The sequence below is a fragment of the Impatiens glandulifera genome, chromosome 5, assembly GCF_907164915.1.
Source record: "Impatiens glandulifera chromosome 5, dImpGla2.1, whole genome shotgun sequence".
NCBI classification, from domain to species: Eukaryota; Viridiplantae; Streptophyta; class Magnoliopsida; order Ericales; family Balsaminaceae; genus Impatiens; species Impatiens glandulifera.
In genome coordinates this window covers 9621104-9638571 of record NC_061866.1, presented here as the reverse complement: position 1 = coordinate 9638571, position 17468 = coordinate 9621104, and the positions used below count along the sequence as shown (strand labels likewise).

Sequence of the window (17468 nt, the reverse complement as noted above, 5' to 3'; positions counted from 1 at the left end):
TAACCAAGACCTCTAATTATAAAGAACAGTCTTGTGTATTTTGTCTCATCTCTTCATTCAACACACTACTTTTTACTAAATCCATTGAAAGAACACCATCTGGAGTAGAATTAGACAGAGTTGTTCTAAAAGTCTCCCATGAATTAGGTATAGTACCAAGTAAACATAAGCCCTGTATCTCGTCATCAAAGTTGAGTTTCATCGCCTCCAATTGATTAATAATTCCCACAAAAGTATTCAAGTGATCAGTCATTGGAGAACCAAATTGATACCTTAAGGACATCAATTGCTTGATCAAAAATAGTTTTTTATTACCTGTCTTTCTCTCATACAATTCTTCGAGCTTAGTCCAAAGAGTACGAGCATCAGTAATAGAGATAACATAGTTCAGAACATTGTCATCAACACATTGACGAATATAACCACATACTTGTCTATGCAAGAATTTCCAATCATCCACACTTTTTTCTGCCGGCTTTACTGAAGAGAACACTGGTAAATGAAAACTTTTCACATACAGTAAATCTTCCATTTTAGCCTTCCAGATATTATAATTGGAACCATTCAAGCTCACCATACTGGATGTGTTAGTCTCCATCCTTATACTCAAATAAAACCAAGCTCGGATACCACTTTGATGGGTAAATGTATTCTTCAAAACAGAATGCTTTTCCAATTAACTGAGTATAAGAGATGAGAAAAACAGAATGAAATCAAAACGACATTGCAAGACAAGATTTAGCGTGGAAAATCTTTCATCAAATTGAGAGTAAAAACCACGGGACCAGTCAGGCCACTTAACAATCCACTATCATCAATAAGGTTACAAACAGGGGTTCTCTCTAGATATAAACTAGAGTCACTAATCAATTGCAACAAGAGCACACAACAATCTTGACAAATAACAACAAAGAGCAGAAAGAGTAAGATCAACCAACCTTATCAATTCTGCAACCAAAAAACAAATCTTCATTGTTTAGAACGTAGCCCCAGAAATAACCAATAAGCAGTTAACGTTTGAAGTCGATCAAACGGTGCAAACTCCGGAAAACGGAAATCTTCTCCAACAACTACCTCAAACCTTTGAATATGTTTTTGCTCTGGTCTCTCTCTTGTTGTTCTCCAAACACTGTTAACCTAAAGTGGAAAAATAATATTTATTCACATTATATATCGTGGGTCTAAATAAAGCTTACAACAAGTTGGGTCTCTCCATCTAGGAGACAAAACCCAACATCTTCACCATTTTATTTTATTTGCTACTCTAGTTACTTAATCAGCTACAAATAACAAACATAAAATAATTTTATTATTATAATATATTGTAAACTAATTGTTTATAATTTATATATTAGGTTAATATATATTATATGTTATATATTAGAATAATGTATTTATTTTTATAAATGATTCATATATATATATATATATATATATATATATATATATATATATATATATATATATATATATATATATATATATATATTAATAATTATAAGATTAGTTTAAACACAAAAACAAAAAAGGACATGAAAAAATAAATACAAATAATTTCAATTCATTTTTATATATTGTTTTATATATAAAAGGGAGGAAAACCGTATTCAATCCGGATCTTCTGCTAACGATTCATGTGTTCCCCTGTTGCGGACCAATCAAAGTTGAGTAGAAGAGAAGGGAGAGAATCCGAAACTCGAATTTCATTTCGGGTCACCCCAAACGGCGTTAACGGAATGTAATCGAAGAGAATTAATAATAGACTCGCACTTTTATTCATATAATTTATTTTTTATTTATATTTTAATTTAATTTATATTATTTAAGTTAATATTTTATTTTAGTGTGTTTAATTTTAATTATAAATATTACATTTATGAAATTAAATAATTTATTAATTGAATAAAAATGTAATAGGTTTAGAGAATGTTAATGTGGGTAACTTAGGTAATTTGACTAATTGTGTTTATGTCGTTTCGTTTGTATATTCGTGCTCGTGTCATTTCTATACGTGTGTCGTGTCTATACTCGTATCGTTTCCGTGTCAACTCGTAACCGTGTTTCGATCGTATAAATTCATAATCGTGTCGTGACCGTGTCGTCTCATGCTTGTATCGTGTCAACCTAAGACCCAAGTGAGATAATATAGTATCGTGTCGTTCCGTACAAATATCGTGTTGGATCGTGTCGGTTCGTATTTAATTAACCCTTTGCCCAGTTCTACACGGAATACATGCTATATTTAGATTATGACTTTAAAGACATTTTATTCTTTGTTTACCTTAATTAAGAAACCCAATAGCTAGTTCATTGATCAAATTATATATTTTCCTTATATAAAACAATAATGGGACATTTGTTTCTTATTTTTTTGAAAAGTATTATTATCTTAATCTAATATACGAAAAAGAAAGCACAACCAACAAACATTGCAGAAAATAAAAAAAATAAAAAAGATAGAGAATAAAAATTTATATTTCTCTCATATATTTTTTTTCATTAAACAATTAAATACTCAATAAAATTAACATAGAACGATATAAATCTTAAGAAGTATCATAATATTGAACTTCAACCACTTAAGTCCAACTCTAACAACTTAAATTACGTGTACATTGAATTACGTCTCAATCACCTAAATTAAGAACTCCAAAAACTTGAATGTCTTAACATTCTTCAACCAAATAGAATAATATTTAAAAAAAAAAAAAGTTTGAATTGAAGATTTTTAGTTAGAGGTTGAGTTGGGAAATGGGTTGGATAAATACGAACCGACACGATTCAACACGACATTTGTACGAAACGACACGACACGATATTATCTCACTCGGGTCTTGGGTTGACACGATACAAGCACGAGACGACACGGTCACGATACGATTATAGTTTATACAATCGAAACACGGTTACGAGTCGATACGGACACAACACGAGTATAGACACGAATACGAGTATACACACGAAACGAACGACTTAAGCTACTCACATTAACCTTCTCTAACTCTATTACATCTTTATTTAATTAATAAATTATTTAATTTCATAAATGTAATATTTATATTTATAATTAAAATTAAACATATTAAAATATAATATTAAAATAAAATATTAACTTAAATAATATAAATTAAAATAAAATAATAATTTAAATAATATAAATTAAAATAAAATATAAATAAAAAATAAATTATATGAATAAAAATGTAAACCTATTATTAATTATTTTCTGTATTACTTTAATTAATTATTTTTAATTTTTTAACTATTTAAAAATGCAATTATTACTAATACATTAAATAATAAATATATGATAATAAATTTAATTTTAATAATATAATAATATATATTTATAATTTCTACCCACTCATTCACTTTCTCTCCTATTTTATTACTTAAATTATCCACATTTAGCTCAGTATTATCAAATTGACTGTCTCTCTAAATATATTTACATTTTTTTAAATTTATAAATTATTTAATTTTATAAATGTAATATATATAATTAAAATAAAATATAAATATTAAATAAATTATATAAATAGAAATTTGAATCTCATAATAATTTTCTCACATATTACTTTTATTAATATACATATTTATTTTTAAAATTTTAAATTATTTTATAATTTAAATTATTATTAATACATCCAAACAAAACATAGGATAATAATTTAACTTTAATAATATAATAATATTTTTTTAAAGTATTAAATTAATAAATATAATTAAAAAAAGTATATTAATAAAAGTATATTAATTTTAAATAAGAAAGAATAAAGTTTCACATTTAACATATTTAATTAATTAAATATTAATTACTTAAACATATTTTTTTTAAATCTATATAATATCATATAAATAAATATTATATTTAAATATTTATATAATGAGATTTAAAATAATTATTTTATCTCCCTTCCTCTTCTTGACTAATTTCAAAATATTTTGCAATTTTTCCTCACTTAATTAATAGCTGAATTATTTCAAAATATACTTAACAAATTTACTTAATAAACTTTTTCTAATTAAAGACTTTTTTTAATTATTAACTAAGGTTATTCACTTAATTAATGAATAATTTCAAAATAAAAATTTGAACGTTCCCAAATATATTTCTTAACGTTACTTAACTGAAAAATTAATAACCGATAAATTTTATTATTTCAAAATACATTTCTTAATATTCATTCCTTAACAAATTAATAACGGATAAAATTTTATTATTTTATTAATTAACGTTATACAATTTATTCAAAATCATAATTTAACTAATTTTTTCTCTCTCCTAATATGATTATAAATAAGATTTTTATAAACGTCACATATTTTTCATATTTTAATAAATTATAATCTTAAGAAGTACTGTATCTTTCGTATACATGTTTATTTTTTTATAAAGAAATATGTTGCATAATTTAATTTAACAGATAAAAAAAATCTCAAATTATCTGAAGAACCTAAATATATTAGGCCATTTTTCTTTGTATAGAGCAGAATTTATCATATATATCCAAAATTAAAGTTATGAGTGGACTTAAACAAAAATTAGAAAATATTTGGAATGTAATCAAAAAAATTAATGAAAAACAATATGTAGCATAAAAGTGGATAGAACATTATTTACAAAAAATTATCATACTAACCAATTTAAAAATAACATTACTACTATTATTTTTGAAATTTTTGAATATATAAATTCTTATTTACAGTGGCTACTTGATGTTAATGATTTTTTAAAAGTAATTATTTATTATAAAATACTAATAAAACAATACTAAAATATTTGTATCATTAAAATCTTAAAAAAGAACTAAAATCTAAATAATCATAATTAAATAATCTTTTACAATAAAAATAAATGAATACTAGTATATATATCTCTCACATCTCTTCTTCTCTATTAAGAATGATCTAGTGGTGGGCTTTAGGCCCATGTATATCTATCGGCCCAAAGCTTTGGGGTGTCTTTGTAGAAAATAATTAACAAGTATCTTCCATTCGCCATATATAATAACTTATATAAGGTACCTACATTAAATTAGAATGGTTATTTAATTTATACATTATAATGGGTATAATTACAAAAATGCATAAATAATTATAAGATTTAATATTCTTTTTTACCCCTGATTTTATAAAATTATTAAAATTTTAAAATATAGTAATAATATTAAATTATAATTAAATATTTATTTAAATTTAACTGTGTTTAATTTTAAATTTTAATAATAATAATTACACAATTACTTATTTTTATTTGATTTTTTAATTTATATTTTTTTATCTCTGTAAAAAAAAATTATATTATTTTAAGTATAAAAATGTTAATGTGATAATTTTTATATATAATTAAATATAATTATTGTTTAAAAAAATAAAATTAATTATAAAATAATGTTCATATTTATTAAAAAAATACAAATTTTCTTTCTTCTATTTTTTTTTTTTGCTCATTATCTTTTTTTTCAACCAGTGACACATTATTCCTTTCTTTATTCACTCCTCAAAATTAATTTATAAAATAAAATTGTATTTCATTAATAATAAATAATATTTATAATTAATTATAGTTTATTGTTTGAATTTATAAATATATAACTAAATAAAATACTTATTGGGCCTAACACAATATATATTAATAATGGGTGGAAGTGAATTTTAAAATTTTTTGGGTTGCCCAAGGTCGCCTCTAAACTAACTACACAATTATACATATATGGCGATTCACTTTTAGAGTTTGTTAGGATTATTTTTTTTTATAAATAATTTATGTTATTTAAATAATAATAATTTATGATGATTTTGAGGAATTAGAGATTTTTTATAAAAATAGTTAAAAGATATTAATAAGAATATATATAAAATATTATTTATTTATAAATATTTTAGATAAAATTAAGTTTAATCTTAAACTTAATATTAATATATATATTATGCTTTTGGTATCCACTTAACCCCTCAATTGACCCTCATATTGTGACTCACATTTTTTGATATGTATTTTTTATCCCTTCAGTAACCACCACCAATCTTAGTCGACCTCAATTGATGACAAACCTAAAACTCAACCATTAATCCTCTAATTGATCATCATCTTGTGACTCACACTTTTTCATATGTCTCTTTATCCCATCGGCAAACCACTCACTTACCATAATCTTGTGATTCATATTTTCATGTCTATATCCCTCGATAATCCACTCACCAATCTTAGTCAACATTTCTTTTACTCTCACTTCAACAAATCAACAACCAATCGCAATTGATCACAGACTTCTTATCCAACTTCAAACCAAACACTAACCACTTTCAAATGCTCGTCAAACTAACAATTAATTCCAACTTCACACTCGACAAACCACCCACCACCTGACTTCCATCTCGTGACCTCACACTTTCAAATGATCGTCAAACGAACCACTAATTCCGACCTCATACTCGACAAACCACCCACCACCCGACCTTCATCTCGTGACCTCACATATTTTCAAATGCTCACCAACCACTAATTCCGATCTCACACTCGACAAACCACCCACCACTCGACCTCCATTTCGTGACCTCACACTTTTAAATGCTCGTCAAACCAACCATTAATTCTAGCCTCACACTCGACAAATCACCCACCACCCGACCTCCTTCTCGTGACCTCACACTTTTAAATGTTCATCAAACCAACTAATAATTCTGACCTCACACTCGAAAAACCACCAACCAACCGACCTCCATCTCGTGACCTCATATTTTCAAATGCTCGTCATACCAACCACTAAATTCGATCTCACACTCGACAAACCACCCACCACCCGACCTCCATCTCATGACCTCACACTTTTAAATGCTCGTCAAACCAACCATTAATTTTAACCTCACACTCGACAAACCACCCACCACCTGACCTCCATCTCGTGACCTCACACTTTCAAATGCTCATCAAACCAATCACTAATTTCGACCTCACACTCGACAAACCACCCACCAACCGACCTTCATCTCATGACCTCATATTTTCAAATGCTCGTCATACTAACCACTAATTCTGACCTTACAATCGACAAACCACCCACCACCCGACCTCCATCTCGTGACTTCAAACTTTCAAATGTTCGTCAAACCAACCATTAATTCTAATCTTACACTCGAAAACCACCCACCACCTGACCTCCATCTCGTGATCTCACACTTTTAAATATTCGCCAAATCAACCACTAATTCCGACTTCACACTCGACAAACCACTCACCACCATCTCGTGACCTCAAACTTTTAAATGCTCGTCAAACCAGCCACTAATTCCAACCTTACACTCGACAAACCACCACCACCCGACCTTCATCTCATGACCTCACATTTTCAAATACTTGTCAAACCAACCAATAATTCCGACCTCACACTCGACAAACCACACACCACCCGACCTCCATCTCTTAATCTCACATTTTCAAATACTTGTCAAACCAACCACTAATTCCGACCTCACACTCGACAAACCACACACCACACACCACACACCACACACCACCTGACGTTCATATCCTTATCTCACATTTTCAAATACTCATCAAACCAACTAGTAATTCCGACCTCACACTCGACAAACCACACACCACCCAACCTCCATCTCTCGATCTCTCATTTTCAAATGCTCTTCAAACCAACCACTAATTTCAACCTCACACTTGACAAATCACTCACCACCCGACCTCCATCTCGAGACTTCAGACTTTCAAATGTTCGTCAAACCAACCGCACTCACATTTGAGATGTCATTTGTTTAAAAGTTACACCACCTTGAAAATATAGATTTACATGTATTGGGATTCGAACTCTAGTCTTCAGTATAAAATGTAAATATTTAAACCGCTAGACCAATTATGTTTGTTGAAATAATTTTATTATTTTTTGTATGTATATATATTTTGTATTTAATATTTATTAGTAATTAGTTAATTTTTTTATAACATAAAAATTATTTATACTCATAATGAAAATATTAAATATATATATATAAGAGAAAAAATGTATGAAATACATAAAATTATTGATGAAAAATAATATAATATATATATAAGGTAACAAATAAATATAAAATTATGAATGTAAGTGCATTTATAAAAAAAATTGTTTATATATATATATATATAAAATTTATGAAAGGTAGGTGTGTTTATAACAAAATTATTTATATCTTGAATTAATATAGATAATTTTTTAGATAATAAATGGTAATGAAATATCATATATATATATATATATATATATATATATATATATATATATATATATATATATATATATATATATATATATATATATATATATATATATATATATATATATATAATAATAGAAAACAAAATTTAATTAAAAAAATTAAAAAAAGAGAGAGTAAAAGTTAAATTAGAAAAGGGAAAATAATTAAGATAATTAAATTAGGAGAGAGAAATTATCTTAATTAAATTAGGAGAGAGAAATTACTTTAATTAAATTAGGAGAGAAAAATTACATTTTTTTTAGGATGATTATGGAGAGAGAGCGTGTTGTGCACTTCCAACCTTTTAAATTAAGCATTATTAGATATATATAGATAATAAAATAAATAATAATAATTTAAAATAAATATTATTTTAATATTTTATTTACTAAAATATTAAAATAATGTTTAATTAAATTAAATATTTAATTAACCTTAACCGAAACACCTAACCAATAAGTTTTCGTTAATTTGATAAATATATAATTAATTAATGGTTGATGTGGAGGTTTGTTGTTGGAAAGTGTCTTTTTATTTATTTCTATTTATATTATATAAGGATCATGAAAGTAATTTATTTGATATAGATATTATTTTAGTATTATTCAAGTTTATTGTGTGATTTTTTTACTATATTTTTAAAATTTTTAAATATTAATTCAGAATATTTAAATATATATATATATATATATATATAACAAATATCTTCTTCTTTTCAAATCATGAATCAAATAAAAAGAATTGTTTACCAAAATAACAAATAGAATGAAGTTAGAATATGACTAAATTAATAAATACTTTCTAAAATTTTATTTTATTTTAATTAAGAAAAATATGCTAACACTCAATCATCGTGATCCCTTATTAGAATTTGAGTCAGTAACATTTTAGTTTATTATTTTATTTTTCTACCGGACCACTGTAATGCGGTAAACACTTTTAAATCTACATTCAATTGTTTTTTTTCAAACACTTTTATATTTGAATCCACCTAAATAAAAAGTTATTAAAAATGGGTTTTAACATTGTCATTGTTTCTCTAAATATATAGTTGGTCTTTAAAATTGACATAGTTCATACATTAATAAATATAAGTGATGCCTAATTGAAATTGACCATTTAACAAATGTTGTATGATATAAGCTTGGTATCTTAAGCTAACAGAATACCCATTTTTAGTCACTTTCGTATAAAGTGCCAACATAAATCATTTGGACTATGTGTTCTTCCTTTTCTTTGTATTCAAGTAAGGTCGGTTTGCTTGCGGTTATAAGATATTTTTATCTAGTTATTTGATATTTTGAATTATATAATAATTAAGTTTGTAGTGTTCCATACTAAAATATGACAAGTGAAGATGATATATAACAAGTTTAATTGTTTAAATCTCTACAATTTATATCCTTCACGTTAACTATATAAATTAATCTTGAAATTTTTTAACTAGGGGATATTTTGGAAAGTTATTATTACTTCTCATAATGAATGAGAATTTGTGATTTTTGAGTTTTTTCAAATAGTTTGTGATAAAAAAATAGTATAACTTAGACTAATTGTTTTTATCAGCTTCATTGTCTAGTTCTAGTTGCAATCTTCATTGTCTAGTTCTAGTTGCGATCTTCACGACAAACTTACTATTTGCATGATAATTCATTTGTTTGTTTGAGATTAAAATTATACAAAGTCTATATAGAAATGATTGGAATGTATCAATCTTTAATACAATCAAAATTTAATTTTTAGAATTAGTGTAATTAAAAGTGTTTTTTTTAAATTGTCTTCTAATTAATATATTTTAAGAAATTAGCATTAATGATCCTACTGCAATTTATGCAGTTTTCATTTAAAATTAAAAACAATTTTTATTATTTTAAGCCTGACTCTCTATATTTAAGAACCAAAATGAATTAAGATTATTATTTTTAACTAGCATGTATCTCGTGAATTTGCACGAGTGATAATATAAAAAACCGTGAAAAAAATATTACGGTAAAATTTTTATGGACGGGTCAACCCATAATCCGACCCAAGTATTCATTTATTCTCACATATATCCAAATTAACCACAGCTCTCGACCCGGCAATCCGGACACTTTAAAAATTAAGCATAATTATATATATATATATATATATATATATATATATATATATATTAGTTAGTTAAAATGTTGAACTTATATTGTTAAAATGTCACGCGTTTATCAAATTTTGGTTTTATTTAAAATATAAAGTGTTATTAGCCTAGTTGGTTAAAAGGTTGTACGTGTTTTGTTAGGTTTTTAATTTTATTTTTAACCGTTATAAGTTTATGGGCGGGTCAACCCACAATCCGACCCAAGTATCCATTACTCTCACATATATCCAAATTAACCACAGCTTTCGACCCGGCAATCCGGACACTTTAAAAATTAAGCATCATTATATATATAGATTACTTAGGATCTGCATTGGAGTGTCGTATTTGTAGACAACGTTATAAATAATGTATATCAACAATAACTTTGATAAAATTCTCAAAGTCTTGCACTTAAATTCATTTAAGTTATAAAAGAAATATGTGAGCATAAACAAAATATGTACATTTATCAAGTTAAACATAAAGATACATAACAATAAACAAAATATGCAGAGTAATATTTTCTAATAAACAAAAACTAACAAAATATGCATAGAGTAATGATTTAAAAGAAAATATTAAGTAAATATTGTTTTCACTTTTTTGTGTCTAACACATCCTATGTGGTATGATAAACATTTTAAGACTTATTAAAACTTTAACAATTTAAATATATTGAATAATATATTAATCAGATGTCATTTAAATTATAATAAAAATAAATAAATAAATATTAAGACAAATAATCATTCAAAAATACATTTCATAATCATTTTCGATGTTGATGTATTAGATAAGTTCACATTTTACCTATTCAACTTTATTAAATGTCTCTAATATGTGTCTTGTTTTTGTCGGTCTTTTTTTTTTTCTTTTTTCTTTTCTTTTCTTTTCTTTTCTTTTTTTTTTCTTTTCTTTTCTTTTCTTTTCTTTTCTTTTCTTTTCCTCTACATTCTTCTTTTCCCTTCTTTCTTCTTATTATATTATATTTATTTTGTTTTTTACCTATAAAATAAATATAAATTAAATTAATGACAAATATATATCATATTTGGCCTACTTTTTTACTTTATTTTCGTTTCATCTTTTATTTTATTTTAAAATAGTCCAAAATTATTTTATTTTTATTTAAATTAGAAACCTAAAATTTAGGTGTCTACAACCGTATTTGAATTTGAATCGTTTTAGAATTTGATTCGAAAACCAAAAATATAATTCGAATTTGGTCGATATTCGGTTTATACCAAATAATGAACTTCTGCTCTTCATTACTCATGAAGATTTTAGTTATTAATTTTAGATATTATAATAAAGTTATTTTTTGTTAATAGTTTTTGTTTATTATTAATTTTATTATAATTTTGAATTTTAAGGTTAGGTTGTTGATTTAATTATGCAAGAGATGAATAATCATTTTTCAGAAGTTAATATACGGAATTGCTTGGCTGCATATATGTCTTCATCCAAGAAATTCATTCTCCCAATTTGATGTTCGTAAACTCATCCGTCTTGTTGAACTTTATCCCGAAAATTTTAGAGGCACTAATTATATATTTTTAGAACAACAACTTCGGGCTTACTTATTTAATTTACGGGATGATCCTCAGTTTTCTTTGGATATTTTTTCAACAATTAAAATTGAGCAAATATTGCAATATTTTCAACCCATGGAGTCTCGTAGAATACAATTGTCTTCTTTTGTACCGACTTATCGACAAAAATAACTTTGTAATTGTGTTTATTAAGATATTTTTCTCGATTTATATCATCATTATAAAGTTTTAATTAATAAATATATTTATTTAATCGAAAAAAAATAATACAAGTATAACTAATTTAGCCCCAGAAATTATTTATGCGTTCCTCCCTGTGTCTAAGAGTTGTATCTTTGTTAGTCGATATAATATATAATGGAATGAGGTGAGGTCATTCATCTTCTTTTGCATTGTAAGAGTGTGTTGTAAACTTGTACTAATGAATAGTAGAAAAGGAATCCTAAACAACATTGTACAAAGTTAATTTGGATTGGGTTATTTTAATTACCAAAACCAAAAAACATTATTTATCTCTTTTATCTATTACATTATTCAATTTATTAATTAAAATATTAAAATATATTGTATTTTTATTTTTTATTTTTTATTTTTTATTTTATCATTAAATACCCTTTATTAATATCATTTTAAGTCTATTTTATCCAAAAAAAAATAATAATAATTATTAACTTCTTAATATTATCACCAATAATTATTTTTTAAATAACCAATTTATTTAAATAACTTGAATCTTAACCAGTCTAATTAAAAATTAGACCAAAACAGACAACAACAAACCGGATAACATGGGATGTTTTATGTGAGAAAGAAGAAGAGCGTGCTATCTTAAAGTCGTGTTTGTAAGACATACATGTACAATAATATACAGTACATAAATTATTCACAAATGTGAACAAGGGTGAAAATGGTTAGGTTCTATTGATTTTTTTAATAATTAATTGATTGTATAAATTAAATAAATACCTTGTAATATATTTTCAAAATTTAGTTGAATTAGATAACTATCCATATATTATTTTATTATATATTATACTTTATTTGAAAAATAAATCATTTAAATATAAACTACAAAAAAATATATATATTTATTTAGCCTCTAACAAAATTAGTTACTTATGATGTTTTATGCTCTTTCATCTCATTTCCAATCTCCTCTGTTATTTATTTTTTATTCCCTCTTTTCTCTCCTCTCTTCATAATATATTTATATATTATTAATATAGAACAAAGTTTATTTAAATTTAAATAATTTTAAATGATTTTTTATTTATATTAAAAATAAAAAACATTTTAAACCCTTTTTGAAAAAAAAAATAATTTAATAAAAATATAATCAGTATTTAAAGGAGAAAAAAAAAATATTAAAGATAAATAAGTGAGATATTAAATAAGTCAATTTATAATAGTATATATATATATATTAATATTAGTTTAAACTTTATTATAATTTATTTGTTTAAATTAGATTTATTTCTAATTTTTTAAAAATACATTAATAAATCAAATATTTAATTTAATTTATTCTGTTAAATAAGAAATCATGAAGTGTAATTTTAGTTCTCCAAATTAAATATCTATCACAAAATATAATTATATATTGGTTTATACATTAATAAATAGATGAGTGATATGATATTTGTATCCAAATAATTTCACGTGATTACCCCCACTAATAATTATGATATATTTATTTTCTTTCCTATTTAAAAAAGAAATGAAAGTTAAATTTTGTAATACATTAAAAATAAATAAATAATATTGTGGAAATAGGTGTATCATGGGGATTCTAAACCGGACTGAAATGATATTAATTAAAATCTCCAAATAAAGAAAATGGGAACGGTAAATAACACCGATTCCCCGTTTGTATTTTGACTATATTGTTATCCCTATATTTATTAAATGAGTGTCAAAAATAAAATAAAATAAAAAATATTTAATGAATCAATTTTAAATTGGTATTAATATCCAATCATATATAAATGAGGAGTGCTCCGGAAAATAAATAGAAAATAAATTATTGGTTGAAAAAAAAAATATAAAAAAAAATTATTTTTTTCAGCCAATCAAATTATGTTATATCTTTAACTAATATACTTTCTCGTATCAAATATATATAATATAAAATAAGTATATTTTAAAAGTTGACATCAAATCAATTCTAATATGAACATACCAAATACAAATATATTTAACATGGATTTTATTATCCTACAACTAATAATATTAATTAAATAAATAAATACACAACACCCCCAACTAAACCACATGATTATTGCTTAATATATTTAATATATTTTTTTTTAAATAAATTAACTATACCCAAAAGAACGCACTTTATTATTATTTTTAGGGTTATTTATTTATTTATTTATTTATTTATATTATATATATATATATAACACTTGCCTTTGAAGACTTTCCTAGCCAAAAGAAAAAGGTTTTCCATCTCTCTCTCCTCTCAGTTGCTGCAATTCGCCGCAAACGCAGAACAGAGATCAAGTAAATCGCAGATGAAGAAAAAGAAGATGGTAAAGAATGTTTTTTTCTTCATAATTCTCTTCAATCTCTACACAAATCTAATCGCCATCTCCAATTCACCAATAAACATATTCATCCTCGCCGGTCAAAGCAACATGGCCGGTCGCGGCGGCGTAATCGCCAATATTTGGGACGGAATCATACCAATCGAATCATCTCCAAACCCATCAATCTACCGGTTCAACGCCGGTCTAGAATGGGAACAAGCAAACGAACCGTTACATTGGGATATTGATATTAGAAACAACAAAACATGTGGAATTGGACCGGGGTTAGCTTTCGCCAATTCAATTTTAAGCCGGAACCCTAATTTGGAAACGGTCGGATTAGTTCCATGTGCCGTTGGAGGAACTAATATTAGTCAATGGGAAAAAGGGTCGTTTCTTTATAATCAGATGATTAGAAGAACGCTGGCGGCGGCGGCGGCGGCTGGCGGTGGAGCGATTCGTGGCGTTTTGTGGTATCAAGGAGAGAGTGATACTAAAGAGAAGAAAGATTCGGAATTGTATAAAGGGAAATTGAAGATGTTTTTCATTAATTTGCGTTCAGATTTGCAGAACCCATTCTTGCCCATTATTCAGGTAATTCTAATCTAATAATTGAAAAAAATAATAATGGATATTTTAAATAGTTATTGGGTTGTTTTTTTCACTTGAATAGACAGTTTTGATTCTTCAACTTTTCAAAATGAACAAAATAATTTTTTTTTAAAATTTATAAGTAAACAAAACTTAAATTTTATACAATATATTTTTAAAACTGTCAATATGAGCTATAATTTTAAAGCAAAAAATAATGGATATTTTATTAATATTTAAAATAGTTATTGAGTTTATCTGATATTATTTTATTTTCAATTTTTTTATAAAAATACTAGTTTGATAAAACAGAATGAATGAGTTGTAAGTTAAATTTATAGTACGAGGTTATTTAAAAAATATGATAAAAATAGTAAATAATGATAATTGATAATTTTGTGTAAGTAAAAAAAAGAATGAGTAAAAATAATTAAAGGTTGTTAATATATATAAATAAAATAAAAAATAAAAATTTAAAATAGAGAATTTTTAGTATTTTGTTTAATAAAATTAAATAATTAGATAAATGAGAGAGGTAAATAATATTTAATTTGTGAAATAATCGAAAGCAAATAAACTAAACTTAATATTTATGCATTAATTTAAATAAATCTAAAAATAAAGAAAGAAAGAAAGAAGTCACTTGCCTAACTTTACATTGAATTAATTTATTTTAAAATTTGAAAGAAAAAAATATGTGAATAAGAATAAATTTGAAAATATCATGCATCTTGAAAATATCAGGTCAGGTGGGGTTAGACCTTGTTTAAATGCATTTATTTATAGTTATTATTATTATAATATTAATTTGACTTTTTAGAAGTATTTTTTTAATTAAATAAATATTGTTTATTTATTTGGTGGTTGTGTTAAAGGTGGCATTAGCATCTGGGGAAGGGCATTATGTGAAAGAAATAAGAGAGGCCCAATTTTCTGTTGGATCAGAACTGGCAAACATAAGAATTGTTGATGCAAAAGGACTACCTTTAAATCCAGATGGGCTTCATCTCAGTACCCAGGCCCAAGTTCGTTTGGGTGAAATGTTGGCCCAATCATTTCTTAATGATTTACCCTTGGCTAGTCCAATTCTGATTTCGAGTGCTTTAACTAAATCAATTGACTTTTTTCTTTTATCGATTTCTTTGTGCATTTTAGAGCCAAGTTATTTCCAATGCGCAAGATTTTGGGCTTAATTCATCACTATTATTACCAAACTGACATTACATTTAATTAATGTATAGAGATTATAATTTTTTTTTAGCTCTTTAATTCTTTATTAATTTTTTTTTAGTTTTACTTATGAATGCAATTTTTTTATATTTATAATTTGATAATAGTTTATTTAAAATTGAGAGTTTAGATAAGATTTTATTTTAGAATATAGTATTAATTAATTTTATATTATTATCATTTTTAATAAGAATAAAATTAATTTAAAGTACGCACAAAAAATGACATTATAAAGAAATAATATGTACAAAATTAATTCATATAATATGTACAAAATTAATTCATATAATATGTACAAAATTAATTCATCGAGTTCATTTGTTTAAATAAATAATAACTTAGTTTTAAATTTAATATATTTAAATTTACTTTATTTTTATAAAATCTAAAATTTAAATAATTTTTAAACTCTTAAAATTGTAAAAATTTAATATATATATATATATATATATATATATATATATATATATATATATATATATATATATATATATATATATATATATAAAATGATACTTGATTTTTAAAATTCTGGATTTTAAATTGATATTTGAATTGTGGGTTGACCCATCCATAAATTTAAAACGGTTAAAAATAAAATTAAAAATTATATATATATATATATATATATATATATATATATATATATATATATATATATATATATATATATTTTGAACTTGCAACCAATCAAAAACAAGTACAATCATTTAACTAACTAGGCTAATAACACTTTATATTTTAAATTCAACACTAAATTTGATGAACGCGAGACATTTTAATAATATAAGTTCAACTTTTTAACTAATTATATATATAATGATAATTAATTTTTAAAGTTTCCGGATTGTCGAGTCGAGAGAGATTGATGATTAATTTGTCGAGGGATAAGAGACTGATAATAAATGATTGGTACTGTTGAGATAGTTGGGTGCAAAAATGAGGTTACGAGATTAATAATATGAGATATCTATTGTGTAAGAAATGATAGGATGTATAAATGAGGTTAAGAGACTAGTAATATGAGATGTCTATTATGTACGAAATGATAATTTTTGTTAACTGAGAAATGAGGTAAAATCAGTGAATTAATGAGAAAAAAATTAAATGAATGTCTTTTCATCAAATTTATTATTTTGTGTCACATTTTTAATAATTAAATAAAAAAATATTGAATTAAATTATAAAGTCACA

General features: G+C 24.6%; 1 protein-coding gene across 1 annotated transcript; it reads left to right on the top strand.

Annotated features, from left to right (window-relative positions):
• Positions 1-14360: 14360 nt before the first annotated feature.
• On the top strand, positions 14361-16272 carry LOC124940122 (probable carbohydrate esterase At4g34215). Its single transcript, XM_047480606.1, has 2 exons — positions 14361-15047; positions 15920-16272. Exons 1-2 carry the CDS (start codon positions 14439-14441, stop codon positions 16235-16237), a joined length of 927 nt encoding a protein of 308 aa, XP_047336562.1. The 5' UTR covers positions 14361-14438; the 3' UTR covers positions 16238-16272.
• The last annotated feature ends 1196 nt before the right edge of the window (positions 16273-17468 follow it).

Coding starts and splice junctions, on each gene's coding strand:
- LOC124940122 (XM_047480606.1), top strand. CDS start 14,439: ATGAAGAAAAAGAAGATGGTAAAGAATGTTTTTTTCTTCATAATTCTC. Junction 15,048..15,919: donor CATTCTTGCCCATTATTCAG/GTAATTCTAATC, acceptor GTTGTGTTAAAG/GTGGCATTAGCATCTGGGGA.